Source organism: Stegodyphus dumicola, chromosome 1 (assembly GCF_044657685.1).
Source record: "Stegodyphus dumicola isolate Sdum_Otavi_A_Nest chromosome 1, ASM4465768v1".
Taxonomy (NCBI): domain Eukaryota; kingdom Metazoa; phylum Arthropoda; class Arachnida; order Araneae; family Eresidae; genus Stegodyphus; species Stegodyphus dumicola.
Window position 1 is genome coordinate 257,987,112 of NC_140768.1, and position 21,523 is coordinate 258,008,634.

At 31.9% G+C, this 21,523-nt stretch overlaps 1 protein-coding gene across 3 annotated transcripts in view; it reads left to right on the forward strand.

Moving 5' to 3' along the window:
- The window catches only part of LOC118179599 (mitochondrial 2-oxoglutarate/malate carrier protein-like), a 69,425-nt gene that overhangs the window by 31,946 nt on the left and 15,956 nt on the right, over positions 1-21,523 (forward strand). For all 3 annotated transcript variants that reach the window (XM_085827367.1, XM_085827366.1, XM_085827365.1), the window contains exons 3-8: positions 5,504-5,565; positions 6,405-6,495; positions 9,081-9,161; positions 9,664-9,786; positions 20,703-20,793; positions 20,884-20,974. In XM_085827367.1, the coding sequence (XP_085683493.1) occupies positions 5,504-5,565; positions 6,405-6,495; positions 9,081-9,161; positions 9,664-9,786; positions 20,703-20,793; positions 20,884-20,974 (539 nt within the window). The remainder of the gene's footprint in view (positions 1-5,503; positions 5,566-6,404; positions 6,496-9,080; positions 9,162-9,663; positions 9,787-20,702; positions 20,794-20,883; positions 20,975-21,523) is intronic.

Consider the following 21,523-nt stretch of genomic DNA (forward strand, 5'->3'; position numbering starts at 1 on the left):
CCTTGGCAACCTCTACAGAATGGGCTCCAACTGGTTTCAAAGATTTCAAAGTGAGACTAACAATTTTAGCGTACGCAAATGCTGCAGGAACGCTCAAGTGCAAACTTTTCGTAATCGGAAAACATGCATGACCTCGAGCATTTAAAGGAGTAATGATTTTCCCCATTATATATCGTGCAAATAAAAGAGCATGGATGACACAAGTGTTGATGAATGATTGGTTTAAAAATCATTTTATACCAGAGGCTCGGCAACATTTGAATTCGGTTGGTTTACCTGAAGACTCAAAAATAGTCCTGAGTGTAGACAACTGTTCGATGCATACTTCATTTAAAGTTTTAGTGAAAGATAATGTATCCATATTATTCTTCCCTCCAAATTCTACGTCTATCACTCAGCCAATAGATATGGTAATAGTGCATGAGCTGAAATGCAAATATAAAGTAGCATTTTAAAAATCTATGTTAAATTTCTTGAACAATGGCAAGACTATTCAGGACTTTTTAAAATATTTTAGCATAAAACCTGCTGTGTGGAGCATCACAAGATCGTGGGAAGACGTGTCTCCAGAATGTTAAAAACTGCTTGGTCTAATTTATGGCCAGCTACCATATTTCATGGTGAGGACGATGAAGATGATAGCCGCGGATTTTAAGGTTTCGGACATCGCAAACTAAAGGTGAAATTTTCCAGTTATTGGATTTTGTAAAGAAATGTGGAGAAGCAGTAATAAATGAAGATGTATCATCTTCATTTATTACTTATAGTTGCAACAACAATGCCCCAATCATCAATCAATTTTGGTTCTAGATTCAAAAAATACTGCTTCCGATAGTGAAGAAAGTGATAGGTTATTGAAAATGAAAAAATTTCGATTGACAAGTTAGTCGGCATTCTCGATACAGCAATTACAGGACGTGAACAGTGGAACTTTGTAACTGAACAAGAAATTGAGTCTGTTTATAGAATAAGAGAAAAAGTATTAGCACAAAAAACAAAGCAACTTAAACAACTTACATTGAAATAAATGTTTAACAAAGTAAACAAATAAATAAAGTTTTTTTTTTTTGTAAATTTTGATACCCTTTAGATCATAATTGCTCTTTATTTCATAAATTACGGTTTCATATTTTTAATTGTATAATTTCTGCATGCCATCTTACCAGATTTAAATTGATGATCTATAATCTGGAAAAAATCCTAATCCGGAATCACCGAAGTCCCGAGTCCGGATTACGCACTTTGTACTGTACTACCATTTACTAGTCTATTCCTTTTCACGTCTCTTTTAACTGTTTTAGCATATGATTTAAAAATTCTTAATTTACTAATATGTTTTTTAACTTCATCCCTAATTCAGAAAATGAAATTTTGTGGGAATAATGAGTTCTTGGACTTTCTTCTGCAGGTGCTTTTGTTCATACATTTCACTTTTATTTATTTACTTTTTCAAAATCTAAGAGTGGCAATTTTTCTTTTTCTTTTATATAAGAAAAAGGATAAATAAAATAGAAATCATTAAGTGGTTTATTACTTAGTTTAAATTCTGAAAGAAAGTTAAAATTTAATCATGAAATAAAAATACGTATTGTATAATTTCTCTTTTTGTGAGTTTTTTTTTTTCAATTTATTGTAGCAAGCATTTACAAGTAATGAATATCTGCAAATTAAGTGGCTTTGCATAGTAAAAATGTTTTTTCATATATATATAATCAACAAATGGATAGAAATGCAAATAAAAAAGACAATAGACTAGAAGAGAAGCACGCTAATGGGACAATCAAAATCGTAAAAACAACCTTGTATTTAGCGTAGGTATAATGAAACACTCAATCGATTTCGAGGGCAGCTAAAGGTCCCTCCTCATCAGGAGAAAGAAATACCTAGAAAGAAGAAAATAAAGGTGAAGGAGTCACAGAAACACATGGTCCTTATCAGCACTGCACGTGGTTATAACTAGATTTTTAATCAGAGTTGCACTGGCCGCCTACTTTTACTGAGCCAGGCTATCTGATCGAGCGTGAAAAATTAGCGAAGTTAAAATAGGGAGCGAGGGGCAAATGCACCTTACGCTCAAAATCTGAACTTCAAATAATGGAAAGCAACCACTGAACGGATTTTTATACCCTCTGGAAGTACCAAACGCGAGGAGGTAACGCCATCTATCGGCAAAAATAACTGAATTAAGATAGTAAAATTTTAAAGGCATTAGGAAGGACTGGATTGGACTTAAAATCATTAACTAAACCTGCTAAATCTTTGTGAATGTGAAAAGCCTCAAGAAAATCCAATTCACCTATGGAAGAAGCCTTTTGGATAATTTTTGCAGATCCAAAATCAAAATTATGGTTAAAAGTCCAACTATGATATGCTATTGAAGACTTGTTAATTTCGCCTTTTCTGACATAAGATTCATGTTCCTTGATACGAAACTTCAACGCTCTTGTCGTTTGGCCGATATATCTTAAACCATACTGACACAATATACTATAAATTCCCCAAGAATTCAAGACAGAAACGCAATCTTTTAGAATCGAAGGGTGAATTTTATTAATAGGGGAGAAACCGACTTGAAAATTGAATTTCTGGAGAATCCGTGCAATTTTATAGCTAACAGAAGGATAAAATGGAAGCACGACAAGGTCATTAATATTATTTCTAACAGTGGAATGTCTTCTTTGATGGGAATCTGAAAAATTTTTAACAGCTTTATCAATAATCACGGGAGAAAATCCATAGTCAATCGCAACTGCTCTCAAATAATTAACTTCATTGGTAAGCAAAGATTCAGAGGAACAAACTTTAAGCACGCGGAATACATAATAGTAGAAAGAAGCCATTTTTTGCTTAACAGGGTGGCATGACTTGGCATGGGGTGGTAAACAAACTGCAAAGGTTTTACGGTACACAGTGGTGCTAAAATCAGTTTCATTGCGGATTATAAGAATATCGAGGAAGGGGAGGGAATTGTTGGATTCAATTTCAAGAGTGAATTGGATGGCTGGATCAATTGAATTCATAATATATAGAATCTCGGATAAATCCTCTTTATAACCGTCAAAAAGTGCGAAAGTGTCGTCAACATACCGAATCCAAAGACGAAAAGAGAGTTTATTAAATAATTTCATCTCAAAATAGTGCATATAAATGTCAGCAAGTACCGGACTGAGAGGATTACCCATAGCCAATCCTCCAACTTGACGAAAATATGCATTTTGGAAAACAAAGTGGGTTTGACTCAGAGAAACTTTAGTAAGCGAAACCAACTCATTAATTTCAGTATGTGTGAAGTGAAATTCCCGAAGCCTAGTTTCAAGACAATTTAGTGCTCCTTCGACCAGAACATTAGTAAACAGTGATTTGACATCAAATGAAACCATAATGGAACGAAGTGGAGAAATATTTTTAAGTTTATCAATGACTTCAACAGAATTTTTTACAGTGGGAATATTGTTAGCAAGTAGAGGAGAAAATCTGGAAACTAAATATTTGGCCAAAGGATATGAAGCAGTACCTATGTTGGAAACAATTGGTCGAATTGTCGATATTCTCCTTAGTGACACTTTAATTGCGTTACCTTTTTTCATTGGTGTGGCGAACAAAAGGAATGGCTTTTGTTTCTGTCATTCCTTGAAATAGTAAGCTGCATAATAATACATAAGACAGAGATCGGCTGAGCTACTTCTTAGCTTCTGAGTGGAATTGTAATTCCAGCCAGAGACCCAAATAAGACAAGGTCCAATAATATTTTATTTAATTATTTAAAAATTGATGTAATAATTTACTATATTTATTTTTTTTTCTTTGCATTTGTTTTAATTTAAATTTAATTATTCAATTATTTTAATTTTTTGTTATTTTATTAATTTTTCTTTTCTTCCTCACTGTATTCTATAGTGCTCCGACATTTCTAATTTTAGAAATTAAGCCCTAGATTAATGATGTATACCGAGATACCACTGTGTATAATTCAGTAATATTAACCAGTCTGTTCATGTACACTTTTTATTGTGCTAAATTCTCTTGCTGTTATAAATGGTACACACTACATAATTTTCTCTTTGATTTTTAAATGGCCATGTTATGTAATTTTATTTTATTTGTAGCATTTTCAAAATATGGCAGAAAAACAATAAAGTACCAATAAATAATTGCAAAGAACAACTGTTATAAGCATGCTGGGACGTCCTAAAAATTAAAGAGTGTGTCAAATGAATCTCTTTGAAAAGTAAACATGACTCTAGTTTGACAGTGTTGAAAGATTAAGTCATCTTTTAAGAGTAAAATAATTACTCATAGCTAATACCAAGCTAAAATTATAGCTTGTTTTAATGCAATATAAGTTTTAAGAAATTACTGTAAAATGCCTTAGGAATTTCCTCCAAAAGTAAGACCCGGCAACAAGACTTAACATATATAATAAACATATTATTAGAATTACAAGCAGTATTGGGTTCAGTGTCTAGCTTTTTTAGTTTCTCTAAAGCAGCTATATGACTGGCTTTCCTGTACTCATTAGTAGAGGTAAGGGAATTACATAAACAAATCCAAGTTCAAACATTGGGAGGGAAAGGGAGAGGATAACAGCAATACTTCCAAATAAGTCCCTCCAAATAAGTCCAACTTCAAAATGAAGGGAGAAAAGTTTATAAAATTATTATTTACAGTACAAAGTCTGTAATCTGGATGTCTATTATCCAGAATGATCTATAATCCAGATGTCAAAGCGACAAACTTTTTTTTTTTTTAGTATGCTTTACCCATCTGTGTAATGGGGATACATTAAAAAATGCTTGGCATAATTTATGGCCAGCTACCATATTTCATGGTGAGGACAATGAAGATGATAGCCGCGAATCTGAAGGTTTCGGACATCGCAAACTAAAGGTTAAATTTTCCAGTTATTGGATTTTGAAAAGATATGTGGAGAAGCAGTAATAAATGAAGATGATATAACAGAAGTTTTTCATTGTGATGACAATGCCCCAATCATCAATCAATTAACGGATGGCGAAATCTGTAGTATGGTTCTAGATCTAGAAAATACCGCTTCCGATAGTGAAGAAAGTGATAGAGAGGTTATTGAAAATGAAAAAATTTGGATTGACAAGTTAGTCGGTATTCTTGACACAGCAATTACAGGACTTGAATAGTGGAACTTTGTAACTGAACAAGAAATTGAGTCTGTTTATAGAATAAGAGAAAAAGTATTAGCACAAAAAACAAAGCAACTTAAACAACTTACATTGAAATAAATGTTTAACAAAGTAAACAAATAAACAAAGCTTTTTTTTTTTTTTTTTTTTGTAAATTTTGATGCTCTTTAGATCATAATTGCTCTTTATTTCATAAATTACAGTTTCATATTTTTAATTGTATAATTTCTGCATGCCATCTTACCAGATTTAAATTGATGATCTATAATTCGGAAGTCCCGACGAGTCCGGATTACAGACTTTGTACTGTATTACATTATTTTATTTGTTGTATTTATTTATTTTAGAATGGGAGCCACCTGTTTTGTTCAACCTCTTGATCTTATCAAAAATCGGATGCAGCTGAGTGGTAAGTAATTCATAGTCACTAATAATAAGTAAAATAATGTTAGTAATCATAATTTAAAAATTTTAATTTCATTTTGTATCTGAGGATTGTGTAAAGATATATTTTATGTTAACCTGCTTTGCTGAATTGATACTGAATACATAAATTTTTTTTAATATTATATTTGTGAGTTTCATATATGTTATATTGTACTAAACCTCTAATTTATTAATTTATTTTGTTAGAATGCAGCTGCATTTCTTTTTCCTACATGCATGTAGTAATGAAGTTAATTCTTTAAAATTTAAAAGTTAATTAGAAGAAATTATAAGCATCTGACTGTATGGCAGATTGACTGGCTAATTTCAGTACCATTATGTCTTGCCTGATTTCATTGCAATTTGCATTAGCTTTACTATAGTTGTTAGCAGATAACCCTCAAGAGCTTAATTATTAATGTAACTGCATCTCTGTTAAAACAAAATATCAGTAGCTTTTTCATAAATATTGTTTAACAAACAAACTTAACTGTTTAATATATAGAAATATCCTTAATATATGCTCCATATCCAAGACTAGATGTTTTGATATTTTGTAGATGTGATGGGTTGCATTCCTGGAGGAGTTCAAAACTGTTATTAGCTGTATTTCTACAGATAGCGATCGCTTTCAGAAGATCACTGGTCACTATTATTTTAGGGAACCATTTCACTATATGTGAATTCTTATTAAGTAAAGTGAAATTCAGTGTAAAATTGGGCTGCTGGGGTCAATTGACAAAATGAATAAAACATTAATTCAGACTGTTATACTTGCCCAAATTGTGAAAAATAAAGTGTGTTAACTTTTGTATATTTTAGGTGAAGGTGGTAAAGCGAAAGAACATAAAACTAGCCTGCATGCAATTAAAAGTGTTATTAAGAATGAAGGAATCTCTGGGCTGTATGTTGGGTAAGGTTTTATCAAATGTTTTTAAGACATTAATAGAGAATTAACAAAATCATAAACATTGTTGTATATTTATTCATTGGCTATATGCTGTGATATTTAAACCAGTTAAGCAAATAGTAAAAGTAATAACTAAAAATCATAAAATTTCCATGATAAAATCTGTTTAATATAAGAAATATTCATGTACTTTAAAGGAAATTTTTCTGGAGAGTGTTTTAATAATTATATCTAGAAAATATAATTTGATTTACTGATGTTCAGCCTTTTAAGAATGTGTATAATTTTTTATTTTTATTGGAAAGTTATAACAGAGTATAATTTTTATATCTCTGTAATTCCTTATTAGAACTTAATATATTAGTAACAATAACTGACTATACCTATCTCTTGATTTACACGGTACTGGTTTTATACAGTTTAAAAAATAACGGATTTAAAAAACATGGTAAAAATGTATGTTCGGCAGCATATGCGCAAACACATATACTATTTGAAGTAATTTTTGAATATCATTCCTTGGTAACACTGGTGGCAACCACAAGGGTGGGGATTTCCAGTGTTGTAAAAGGGGGATAAAATCAAATAACAAGAAAAGGTATTTCTTTAGAAACAAAAATTAAAATATTAGATCATCTACCTAATAGAGAAGTCTACATAATAGATATGAGCAATTTACAACACAAAAATGTGGAAGTTGTCTTTTTACCAAAAAATATTACAGCCATTAGATCAAGGAATAATTACGACTTTTAAGGCATTGTATATCAAACAAAATTTCAGGTATATTTTAGAACAAATGGAGAATGTTGAATCTCTTACTGTTGTGGATGCTTGGAAGAAATTTACAATCTTAGATTGTGTTAAGCATGTTGGACTGTCATATACTCAGATTAAATTATCAACACTGAACACATGCTGGAAAGCAATATGGCCGGATGCTGCTAAAGATGAGAATGACAAATTACCATTAGAGCATGAGTATTCTCAGATCACTAAATTGGCCCAAATTATAGGAGGAGAAGGTTTTGAGGATAAGCTTAGGCAGATGTTGACGAAATAATGGCTGATAAAGAACTAAACGAGGATGAGTTAGTTAACAAGATTCACGAAACAAACACAATGAAGACAATGATTCTGATGAAGAGCAATCTGAACCAGTTGTGTTCACAGCAAGAGTCATCACCATAAAAAATTGGGAAGAAAATTAGGTAATCATTTTTTACAATATGACACAAATGTTGAACGAGCTCTCTAATTCCAGTGGGATCTTAGTAAGTGCTTAAATCAATATGAGGAGGTTTACAAAGATTTAGGGGGAAAATAAAAAAACATAGGCAGTTGTTAATTATGGATTTCACTACGAAGCCTTGTCGATCTGAGATCTTCCCTAATTTGTCAACCATTCAAGCAGAATCTTATCAAGAATGCTCAAGTGATGAAAGTAATATCATACCAATCAAGAAGAAAAGGCTAATAGTTCATGAAAGTGATGACACTGATTAAACTTGTAATAATTTTTCTCAATGATATTATATTTTCCTAATGTAAAATAAATTAAATATGTACTTCTATTACCTACATATATTTGTTATTTTATGAACAAAGTATAACTTTATTTATTTTAAGATGTCCTACTTTTGTTTTCTGTAAATAAGTAACTTATGCATGCACATTTAGTGTTTTTTTTATTTTCCATAGTTTTACGTAGCAAAATCCAAGATTTCAATTTAGTAGATGGTTTTGTGCGGAACCTATCTTCCATGTAAATCGAGGGGTAAGTGTATAGTGCCACCGAGCTGATATAGTGGTTAGTGACCCTGACTGCCGTAGCGATGGGCCCGGGTTCGAATCCCATAGAAGGCATGGTCACTATGGGTCTGTCACTTCATATGAGGCAATGGTGGCCACCTATTAGGTGCTTCCATAATGAAATGGCCACTATTTCTGGCCCTTGTAGTGGTGCAAGGTTAATGGGTATTAAGTAAAGTACCCAACCATTAAAAAAAAAATGGATATAGTGTATTTTATCATATTGTTAAAAATAATGCAATTATGAAACAAAACCAAAAAAAGGTGTAAGCTTTTGTCAGATGCATTAGTTATGAAAATTAACTAATTTCAAGAATAAATCATGTGTAAGTGAGAATATTAAGCTTATGTAATTGATATCAAATTATAGCTGTCTCTCATTTTATATTCATCATGTTCAGTCATAAAATTGCATCATAATATATGTCATTAATAATCTACTTACATATATTATGATGCGTATTATTTAAAATGCAGATTTCAATCTGAATGATGAAAGTAAATCAATATTTCTTAATTAGGGTATTTTTTTGATTGAAATTATGGAATTTGTTGGGTAATCTGTATTCATTGACCCAAGTTTTTATTATTTGTCCAAAATAGATTTAGAAATTTAATATATCCCTTATTGTGTGACTATTTCATACTACTAGTATTATCTTTTATTTTCAAGTTTGATTAAAAAACTTTTAATTTTATTTCATTCCTTTAAAACACAGAATTTTTATCATTAGAGTTAATTTTATTTAAATCGTACGCTTTCTTTTTCTTTTCAGGCTATCAGCTGGTCTCCTAAGACAAGCATCATATACAACTGTTCGCATGGGTGTCTATTCAACTCTATTTGAAAAATTCTCGTAAGAAGATTACAATTTTTTTCTAGTAAAATTAATTGATATGTTTAAATTATGTTTCTCATTTATTTTGAAAAATATTATATTGTATATATTGGTTCTGCTAAAAAATTTTTCCTTCTTCTTTTTTCTTTACTTTTCTCTTATTTAGGAGGATAATTTACTGAACAGTATATTGACACCACATTTTAATTTTATATGAAAATTTTATTATATCATTCTGGAGACTATTAGAATTAACAATATTTAATGCCATTTGTCAGATTTATAAAACAAACTTCAAAAATTCTTTTCAAAGAAAATGTCCTTTTTGAAACTAGATAGATATTTTAGAATTTTTCATAGAGAAATTTTATTTAGTATTTTAAGTCATCATTTTTATTATTTTACTACTATTATGAATAATGTGAGGTGTGTAGAATATTAAGGCAGATTTTGAAAAAATAACATTATCTATTTTATATGATCATCTGCTTTACTTTTCATGCATCAATTTCATTTCTAGAGGTGATGGTAAACCTCCAGGTTTTTTTATGAAGGCTGGTATTGGTATGACGGCTGGTGCTGTAGGAGCATTTTTTGGTACTCCAGCTGAAATATCTCTAATAAGAATGACTGCTGATGGAAGGTAATATATATTATTTTTTGGAGATTTTATTTATGCTTTCTGTTCTTGCTTATGTGGTCAGCTTTAAATCGATATAAATTTATGCATTAATTTATTTATATTTAGTTATATGATAATTTTATTATTTAAGAAAGAAACTTTTATATGTTAACATTTGATTAGAATAAATTATTAGTTGTGTTACAAAATGTTTGATACAGTCAAAAGTCATTAATTCGTACACCCATAATCCGGAATGATCTATAATCCGGACCTCAAAGCTACAAGCTTTCTGTGCCTGCGTTATGCACATAGGCATACATGTAAGACCTTTACGGCTGTGCATAATAATATGTTTATGTATGCGCGTTTAATGTATAATGGACGGTGTAAGCTAAAATTATCTATTTCAGTTAATGTTGCAGATTGCGTTGTTCCTTAAACTTCAGATTGGATCCGGCTTATTATTTTTTGCAGACTGTTAGAGCAGTTTTATAAAAATAAGCTTGAACTTTCAATTATGTCAAATAAAATTTCCGATGCTGGAGCTCCCAAAGGATCTACAAAGCAAAAGTATGTTTCGATGTCCATCAAACAAAAAGTGGAATTGCTGCAAAAATGGATAAAGGCATATCCTTTGTTTCTCTAACCATTCCAAAATCTGTTTATCAATTTCACGCTGCTCTGCAGCGGGAGGGGTGGTGGAAACGCCTCTGCGCGCAATGAATTGAAGTTGATCTGTCAGCCCTATCCTTAGCTTCAGGGCAGATGTTTTTATTTTATTTGGCTTATAATTCCTTACTAAATGTAGTATTTCATCTCGATGTACTCCGTCTTTGATATGATTTAAATAAAATTCTTCATCATTACAATTCACTTCCGATAGTGAAGAAAGTGACACAGAGGTTATTGAAAACGAAAAAATTTTGATTGACAAATTAGTCGGTATTCTCGACACAGCAATTATAGGACTTGAACAGTGGAACTTTGTAACTGAACAAGAAATTATGTCTGTTTATAGAATTAAAGAGAAAGTATTATCACATAAAACAAAGCAACTTAAACAACTTACATTGAAAGAAATGTTTAATAAAGTAAACAAATAATAAATATTAAGCTTTTTTTTTTTTTTTTTTTTTTTTTTGTAAATTTTGATACCCTTTAGATCATAATTGTTCTTTATTTCATAAATTACGGTTTCGTACTTTTAATTTTATAATTTCTGCATGCCATCTTACCAGATTTAAACTGATGATCTATGATCCAGAAAAATCGATAATCCGGAATCGCCGAAGTCCCGACGAGTCCGGATTAACGACTTTTGACTGTAGTATTGTGATTTTAGAATTAAAAATGCAGTTTAGTAAGCATTTTAAAATTTAATGTTGGTTGGCTAACCTTCTTAGTCATTGTTTGAGGCAATTTCTGAAGTTCTTGTTGGGAGCAAAACCTTAATTCTATTGTTTGTAAGGTGTATGTTAATTTTATAACAGTTATTTTTAATTTTGAACCCTTTCCTTTCAATTCTTGTTTCCCACTTACAACGTCCTACCAAAATGAGTTTTTAGAATCACGTTAAATGCAAATGAATTAGAAGTAGTTTTTAGAGGAAGTTCAACTAACTTTGATAGAGAGTGCTTAGGAGTCCTTAATGGCACATGCTTGCCTTCTGGTTAATTCATTCTTGATACTGTTATGCTCGGCCGTATTGTATATGCCTGTTGATTTTCACCAGCTAGTTTAAATTAAAGACCAATTACATTAGATGTTTGTGTCCAGCTTCGGCTAAGTCTGTTTTAGTTAGTATTAGATTAGTTTTGTATTTTCGTATTCTGATTTAAAAGCCCAAGTGGAGGCTTTCCTGCAAGCCTGAGAAAGGGCCATCTGTATTATTTCTTTACCCTTCTCGAGTCTATGTAGTAAGTGCTTGAACTCAACAATAAGTCGCTTAGTTCACTAGCTTCCTCGACATTTTATCAAAGTCTCGAGGGACATTACATGTTGATTTTTAAAGTTTAAAAGTTTACACTTACAACCAAGTAGCATACCAAAATATTCTTTGCCTTCCACTTCGTTTTCTTCTTCTTCTTCTTCTTTTTTTTTTGTTTTTTTTGTTTTTTTTGTTTGTGTGTGTGTGTGTGTGTGTGACGATTTCAGTTACATGATCCTGACGTGTGAATTTTTTTATATTGTTTTAGTTTTGATAAAGGCAACTTGTATGTATTTTTGGATAGTTTGTTAAAGGAAAACTGATGCACATTTTTTTTTTTTTTTTATTATTGAACTTAATTTCTCAAGATTTCATTATTAAAGTTTGTTTTATGTGATTGGTTTGATAATTTTTGAAACTTTATTTATGACTTGCTTCTTTTTATATACTTACCATAATTTCCGTAAGAAACGCCACGACGTTTACGTGTTTAAAACTTAAATTTTCAGCGGGTGCGGCGTTTCTACCCATGTGGTGTTTAGGTGCACTAAAAATAAAATATTTCCTATGATGGTCATTGTACATAGTTTGAATAACCTTGACATTGTACATAGTTTGGGATGGCCTTGTCATTGTACGTAGACTGGTGCTGTTCCGACACGAAAGACCACTCAGTTGCTTTTTGCGAACGTTATTTTGTTTACATTCTTTCCATTGAATGGACCTACATGCCTTATTCGCCCTAAACGGGATCTCAGAACAATAACATTCTTCCCCCTTTCAAATCAGCATTCTCATCAGTTTGAACAGTCTCTCTCCTATGCCATTCCATGAATCTTGCAGGACCCATCCTCTTCCCACCCCTGGCTTTTCTGCAATTTTTTTCAAAGGCAGACACAACTCCACCTGCCTCACAATAACGAACTCTGACATATTTTCCCTTCAGCATGAATCGATTTTTCTTGGCAATCTGCCAGATACAGATCCCATCAGTTTGTTTACAAGTACGTGTTGGATAGTTTTTAAGTAAGAAGAGAGCGGAAAATTTTTGAAAATGGCATCTAAATGCCATAGAAGCTATACTGCTGGTTTTAAACTTAATGTAATTTCACGTGCTGAACAAATTGGAAATTGAGCAGCAGCTCGAGAGTTTGAAGTAAACGAGAGATGTATTTGACATTGGAGAACTGAAAAAGAACTTAAAAATATGCCACAACAGAAATGAGCCAAAAAGAGTGGTACTGTAAGGTGGCCGAATCTAGAGGACGACCTTGCAAACTGGATAAAGGAGCAACAAGGAAAGGGAATGGCAATTTCGACTGTAAAAATTTGCTTTCAAGCAAAATTTATAGCAAAACAAAAGAACATAAATGATTTCAAAGGAGGGCCTTGCTGGTGTAGCAGATTTATGAAAAGAAAAAATATTTCTGTGCGTACTAGAACAACAGTCGGGCAACAATTACCAATGGACTGGCAGGATAAAAAGGCATCTTTTCTAAAATATGTGACAGATATTATTGACAAAAACAAAAACTTCTTCGGTCATAGATAATAAATATGGATGAAACGCTGTTCGCTTTTGACTCTCTTGCAAACAGAACTGTTGATGAAACTGGTGCAAAAACTGTATCTGTGCTTACGAAGGGTCATGAAAGAACATCATTTACATGTGTGTTAGCTTGTGCCACAAATGGTGACAAGCTAAAGCCGATGATCATTTTTAAATGAAAAACTATTCAAGGGAGATTTTCCTAATGACGTAATTATTTGCGCAAACGAGAACGGCTGGATTTGCGAAACAATCATGCATGAGTGACTACAAAAAGTTTGGCAGTGTCCTAAGGGATCTTTTTTCCAACCAAAAGGGTTATTGATAATGGATTCCATGCATGCTCATTTACTTGAGTCAGTGAAAACCAGATGTCAAAAATTGTCTACAACCGTAGCAATAATTCCTAATGGTTTGACAAAAATCTTACAACCATTAGATTTGTCATGTAATAAATCCTTCAAAGCTGAAGTCCGAAAGCAGTGGGAGTGTGGGATGAGTGAAGGATTGTATACGTATACCAAAAGCGGTAAATGCGTAGAGCATCTTATGAAAAAGTTGCAAAGTGGATAAGAAGTGCGGGGAAATCGGTAAAAAATGGTCAATAATAGTAGAGTTCAAAGAAGCTGAAATCATATTCTTAGATAAAGAGACTATAAACCAAGAGGATGAATGTGATGATCTGGAAGACTTAGATCAGGATTTACTAAATCTTTTTAATTCAGATAGTGAAGAATCAGACTTTGATGGCTTCATATGATGTATAGGTTGCTGTAATTCCTTTTTAAGTAAAATTTAAAATTTCCTTTTGTCATCCAAATTTAATATTTCGTTGTTGCAACATTTTTTATAATATAGTCTGAGTATTACAAATATGGACTTCTTTAGTGGGTAAATATAAGTATATTCGTGAACGTAAATATATTTTCAACATTTCTTACCTTTAATTTATTTTTGAGTTAGGTTTCATTTCATGCATTTTTCCTAACTGATATGTCATATATCAGGACACATGTTGAGATTTTGCATCTATATGGCCTACGACGATGTCACACGCAATTTAATCTATTGCGGCGTTTCTGTGTAATTTAAATTTTTTTCCCGCCATTTTTCTTGAGTGCAGCGTTTACGCTGATGTGGCCTTTCTTCCGGAAATTACGGTAAATTAAAAAAAAAGGCAGCACTTCTACGAGGGCTATCCAGAAAGTAGATTACGTTTTGGAATAAAAAAATAAACAAAGAATAGGAAACAAATTTTATTATATACAGATGAAAGCCACACTCAAATACTACTTTTCTACATAGTCACCATACAAATTAAGGCATTTATCATAGCGATGTACGAGCTTGGAAATTCCTTCGTCGAAAAATTCGGCCGCCTGCGCCTTCAACCACTTCGTTACCTCTTCTTGCAGCTGTGCGTCGTCATCAAAACGCTGCATAGCCAGCCACTTCTTCATTGCTGGGAATAGGTGGAAGTCGCTCGGTGCCAGGTCGGGACTGTACGGCGGATGAGGAAACAACTCCCACTTAAAAGATTCAAGAACTTTACGAGTGACATTTGCCGTGTGGGGCCGGGCGTTGTCGTGAATCAACAAGATCTTAGAGCTCAACATTCCTCTGCGCTTGTTTTGAATTGCTCTTCTGAGTTTTTGGAGAGTTTGGCAATACCTTTGAGAGTTTATTGTAGTGCCTCTTTCCAGGAAGTCCACCAAAATTACACCTTTTCTGTCCCAAAAAACAGTCGCCATCATCTTCCTTGCCGACATTGTTTGCATGCATTTCTTGGGTTTTTGGGGAGAACTTGTGTGCCCCCACTGCATTGATTGCAATTTCGTTTCACAGTTCACATGTTTCACCCATGTTTCGTCACCAGTAACGATGCGATCGAGTAAAGAGTCACCATCCTTATGGTAAGCGTCCAAAAAGTTCAACGCTGCAGCCATTCGCTGATTTTTGTGGTCCTCTGTCAAGATTTTTGGAATCCATCTTGCACAAAACTTGTGGTAACCAAGCTTTTCGCTGATGATTTCGTGCAACAAACTTCGCGAAATTTGTGGAAAACTCAAAGAAAGTTCCGTTATTGTGAAATTTCGATTTTCACGGACTTTAGCATCGACTTTTTCGAGAAGTTCGGCGGTCACTATGCTGGGTCTCCCACTTCGATCTTCGTCGTGAACATTGGTTCGGCCATTTTGAAATCTTATGACCCACTGACGCACTCCACCTTCAGTGATAATGTTGTCCCCATACACTTCACGAAGCTGCCGATAGATTTCTATTGGTTTACAGTTTTTTGCAGTCAGAAACCTTATTACTGAGCGCACCTCGCAGCTCGCGGGATTTTCAATTAACGCAGATATTTCAAACCGTCACAGTATCTGAACGGAGCACAGCACGAACCTCTCACTAGCACGGCTAGATGCAGACTGAGCTGCGCAACGCTCTGACCCCAAGATGGCCGCGCTAGCCCCGCCCCTAGCGGACACAGACGGAAATGTAATCTACTTCCTGGATGGCCCTCGTATTTCTGAATGTTATATTGTATGAAATATTTCAAAAAGATTTCCATGATTAAATGCAGAGCCAGATTTAGACTTGATAAAGCCCTAAGTTATATGAGATATGGGACCCTTTATAAGTCTGCTATAATATATTTTATTACTAGTTATACTATATTAAAATTTTTTGGGGGGTAATTTTTGGGGCTCTAAGCTATAGCTTGTGTAGCTTATATGTAAATCCGGCCTTAATTAAATGTCTCACTTGCTTTGAATGGATAAAAAATTGCCAAAGAAAACTACACCTCAAAGTCCCTATGATGTCTTATCTTGTGCAAGGAAAATAAAGTACCATATAATGCACATATACATTTTGGTTTTCTTCGTAAAAAAAGGGGTGCATGTTACATGGAAAATGTACCTAAAAATTAGAAAATGTAGTTTGAAATTATAGGTGCTTATTATATGCTAAAATATATCACAAATAAACTGTAGATTTCAGTGCAAATTTTATTTGTTATTTAATTTAGATAATGTGCAAAATGCTGCTATAAAAAAAATGAAACTGTTGCTAAGTGGGGTATATAGGAGGTGACTTTTTGTGGTTACAGAATCAGTTTTAATAATTTGCACATAATGAATGAACTTGTCTTAAATGACGTAGGATAGCCTGTATTAAATAAATTTACTGGTTGACTACTAATTTATTTTAATAGGTTTATTATTTAAAATATTTATTTCCCTTGCATTGAATATGGGATCATAAATTTTCATTCATGTTTTTCCCCAAAACTGTGAATCATAAAGGTATAGTTCTTTGGCCACTTTTTATCAACTTGGGAGTGAGGAGTATTACTATTTTCTACTTTTAAATAGTAATATGTTGTATTTTTCTAGAAAAGCAAATGCTGTATTACTGTGTTGTATTTTATGGCATATTTATATGAAGTCATGTGTATATGCAGCTTTATGAATTAGAGAATTCAAATGAAACATTTTATAAGTAAAAAATAGGAAATTCAAATAATAAATAACATACTATTTTAAGTTATTTCTAATAAAAATTTATTCATGCAGTCATGCAGTAGTAACAATGTAATACAGTACTTAATGGTTGTGGTTGTAATAATTATAATACTCTAATTTATGGAATGGATGAATTTGGAGTTTTTTAGGTCAAGTTAGGTTATTTGAATGGGGCATAATTGTCAGGATTTTTTAATTGTTAAATTTCTGAGCAGAACTTGCAGTTTACCATGTTAGTACAGTACAAAGTCCGTAATCCGGACTTGTCAGGACTTCGGCGATTCTGGATTAGGGATTTTTCTGGATTATAGATCATCTATTTAAATCTGGTAAGATGGCATGCAGAAATAATACAATTAAAAATATGAAACTGTAATTTATGAAATAAAGAGCAATCATGATCTAAATGGGGTATCAAAATTTACAAAAAAAAAAAAAAAAAAAAAAAGCTTTGTTTATTTGTTTACTTTGTTAAACATTTATTTCAATGTAAGTTGTTTAAGTTGCTTTGTTTTTTGTGCTAATACTTTCTCTTTAATTCTATAAACAGACATAATTTCTTGTTCAGTTACAAAGTTCTACTGTTCAAGTCCTGTAATTGCTGTGTCGAGAATACCGACTAACTTGTCAATCGAAATTTTTTCATTTTCAATAACGTTCTCTGTTACTTTCTTCACTATCGGAAGCACGCATGGGTAAACGCTTTATTGGCTTTACACGCATGCATATTGTGGCTTTGAGGCCCGGATTATAGATCATTCCGGATATAGTACAAATAATACATCAGAATTCCTGTAATTTACACTATTTATGTAATTCACACACTTTAGTTTATACAGAGTTGAAAATTTTGCTAATTAAGTCTGTGTGCTAATTTTCATGGTAAATTTGGACTGTTTGTGCTTAAATAACTATCCAAAACATACTCATACCTTAAGATTTATGTAATATAAAGCTATCATGTTTCTTAAATATATGTATATGCTAAAGAAAAAAATTTGCCTGAGGAGAAAGTGTCATTGAGCAAAAGGGGTAAATAATAATATTTTGAGAAAGGAAAAAAAAAAAAAAAAGTACGTCAAAGTATTTTAGGCTTAAAAAAATTGTAGATTAACCAGAAAAATTTTTAATTAATTTTTATGCTTTTAAACAAGAAATAAATAACTAAAAGTTCTGTTCACAAAAATCTGAGCAACATAATTTTCCCTAAAAGGAATGCCTGCACTAATGCTGCTATTACATTCTGTGCATGGACAGTTAGATTAGGAGCACCACTTACAGTTAACAAAAAGTAATACAACTGAAATTTTTGATCCATTAAAAGGAAATTTCTTCATGCTTTAGAACCTTTTTCTTCACATTCTCAATTTTTTACAACCAGAAAACTTTGCCCAAGTACTGTTTTTTAAAAAGTTTATTATTATTCATCCTCAGTATAAACTAGAACTGGCCTTCTGTCAGTAGAAAATAATTTTAGCCCTGGGGGAGGGTAAAAAATGGTTGGTAAGTGTTTAAATATTTTATTAGTAAACTACTAATTTATTACATTCATTTTAATATGTAAAACGTATTTTAATTAATACACATTAATAACAAAGATAACAAATTATTGCTGTAATCCTCATGCAATTCTATAATGGTAAAAGAGTAAATATATTTAGTTTTGTTTTTACATATCACTATGTTTCTAAAAAACATCTGTGCTCTAAAATTAATATTTAACTATAAAAATTAGGATGCATATCTCTCTTTAGACAAGCTAGCCCTTGCATACTTTGTTAACTTTAAAAAAAAAAAAAAAAAAAAAAAAAAAAAAAAAAAAAAAATCTACTATAAAATAAAAATCAGCTCTTCTTATTAATCTATCTTTATCAGAAATACATCAGTTAGCTGAGTTATGGTAGCCAGTGGTCTATAACTGAAATGCCAGTCACGATTTGACCTCCATAACAATTTCACATTTAATGAGAGCAGTTTCATCAAAAAAGAAGCTTTAATGTAATGCATCATATTTGCTAATAGCCTGCTTCTAGACATTAACATACTGAATTTGTGGGTTTTATATGCACTTAATATTATGATGCTTGGTTCTAGATGCTAACAGACTGAATTTGGAGATTTTATATGCAAACAAAAGTAAATAAGAAAGCCCTAGCCAGTAACAGGAGCTCCTTTGTTTTTTATAAAATATTCAGTGTTATGATTCTTAATTTTATTATTGACAAGTGTTGGTTGTAATAGATCAAGAAATTGTTTAAGAATAACTCCATACAACACAATAGCAGGGAATACCAATAGAGGATAAGGATGTGATGCCATTAATTAATTTGCTGTTTTTAGTGTCAACTAAATGGTGAAAATGTGACAAAAGTCAATACCTATTATTGGTTTATTGACATCTGCAATCACAAAAAGACCGATCAAATGTTGTTCCAAGTTTCATATCTAATTTTAGCAACTTTTGTCCATAAGTTTTAATTTTGGTTCCATTTTGCGGCAAAGAGTTCCAAATTGGCAACGGATTTTTTTTTTCTTGACTCTCTGTCATCTGCAAGAGCCAGGTATTTAGTTTTCCTTCTGCTGCCTTTCTGTCTTATTAGATCGGTTGTAAGGTTTAATGCATTTGAAAGCCTCATTGCTGAACCTCAGATGATAGTAACATATGCTGTGTTGTTCTGTTACTACACCTATTAATAGAATTGCCTCTAGAGCTGCATCTAAAATGTTGAAGAACTGCCTTATATTGAACTTGTAATGGCAACTCTGAAATTTGCTGTTGTAGCTTAACTAAAACATTGCTGTCAGTGGAACATGCAAGTGCAGAATTCAGATGTAATATTAATTTATTTCCCACATTTTATTAGCCAATGTCTCCAATTTTGATAAATTATCACTGCTGACTGATAAAATGCTTATCAGTGACAAAATTTTTCATTTCACATATTGCTAGAAAGTTTTTTTTAATAGTAACATATAACATATATTTAATAGTAACATATAACTACTTCAGTAAATAGCTTTTGAGTCTTTTGGGTTTCAGTGTCCGAAGATAGAAATGAGCCTGTTTCTAATTGTAATGTATTTGTCGTCTTTTCGTGGATTAATCAAAATATCTGACTCTTGTGATAATATTTCAACTTCAGTGGAGCTGACAATGTTATCATATTTTGTTTGATCTGCCTCTATTGCGACATTTCAAAATTGTGCCTCAAACTGCAGAAACCATATTTTTGGATCTGGTTTGCTAAATGGTGGAATTTTAATGCTAACACTAGCGATGACCAATGTTGCTAGCGATGGCCAATGTTGAAAGGCTTTAATGCTATCGCTAGCGATGGCCAATGTTTTTACTTTTGTTTTTATCATTGTCGGCCATTTATGTTTAATTAATGATTGAGTCTGGTTGTCATTAATGAAGGTAATATTAAAATAATCTTTGTTTTTTAACCTTTCACCTATCTTTAAACCACCGAAATAAAAAAAAGATTAGAGAATTTTATATCGGGAAGAGAAAGAACAACATTTTAATTTTTTATCATTTAGAATCTGAAAAATAATGGAGTTGCTATTTAACAAAATTAAATAGTTTTTAGAAACAACATAGGAGGCACTACACTATAAAAAAAGTGCTGCCATGCATGCAAACAGCATTTATATCTGTCATAGGTCATCATATTTTTTGAGCTGTTGCATTTTGCTATCGTGCTTTAATAAACCAACAATTTTAAAACAATAAATACGCTTCTTAATAATTTACAGCTGTACATAATTTTTTAATAATATACTAAACTGATGGGTTTTATGATGACACAGATTACATATCTAGATACTGACCATTGTTTTTCTAATTTAATATTTATTTATTAATTTTTAGTTTTGAAATTAATTTCTGATTCATACTGTTTTTAATGCATATCTTAATGCAATTCAGATTGCCAGAGGCAGAACGACGAGGCTATAAGAATGTATTTGATGCACTTATTAGGATTACAAGAGAAGAAGGTGTTTTAACTTTATGGAGAGTATGATCTATCTTTTCCATCTATATTGCTCAAAAGCCATTTGATATAATTTTTTAGTCTGTATTGTTTATATGATCATAAATTTTACAGGGATGTCTTCCAACTGTTGGGAGAGCAATGGTTGTTAATGCTGCTCAGTTAGCTTCCTATTCTCAAGCAAAACAATTGCTTATGTCGACAGGTAAAATTTTGAATCTTCTTGAATGCTTTTTAATCCTTTAAATTTTAATTGTTTATCTTTAGTATGCATTATTTACTCACTTTATTTATTTATTGCTCTCATGCCAGCTTTAAAAATAAACAATGTCCATTCATTTTCAATATGCAAGTAAATCTATTTTCACTATACATTCTATTCATTGATGGCATTTCATATTTGGATTATGTTATGTTGAAGTGTTTCTCTAATCATTCTTGTAACAATGATTTGTACAGTACAAAGTCCGAGATCCAGACGTCCAATATCTGGAATGATCTAAAATCTGGACTTCGAAGCCACCAACAACCACCCCCCCCCTCTTTTTTTTTTTTTTTTTTTTTTTGTATGCTTTGCACATGTGCATTTGATTTTTTTCACTTCTGCTAGAATGACATGTGTGTTTCTGTGGCAGAATCTTCACAAACGTTTCATGGTTGATAGGATTTTAGTATCAGATGAAATTCTTTTCTTCTGCATGTTTAAAATCTGTTAAAATACACAAACTCTTATGTTTGAAATGTTGCATAATTT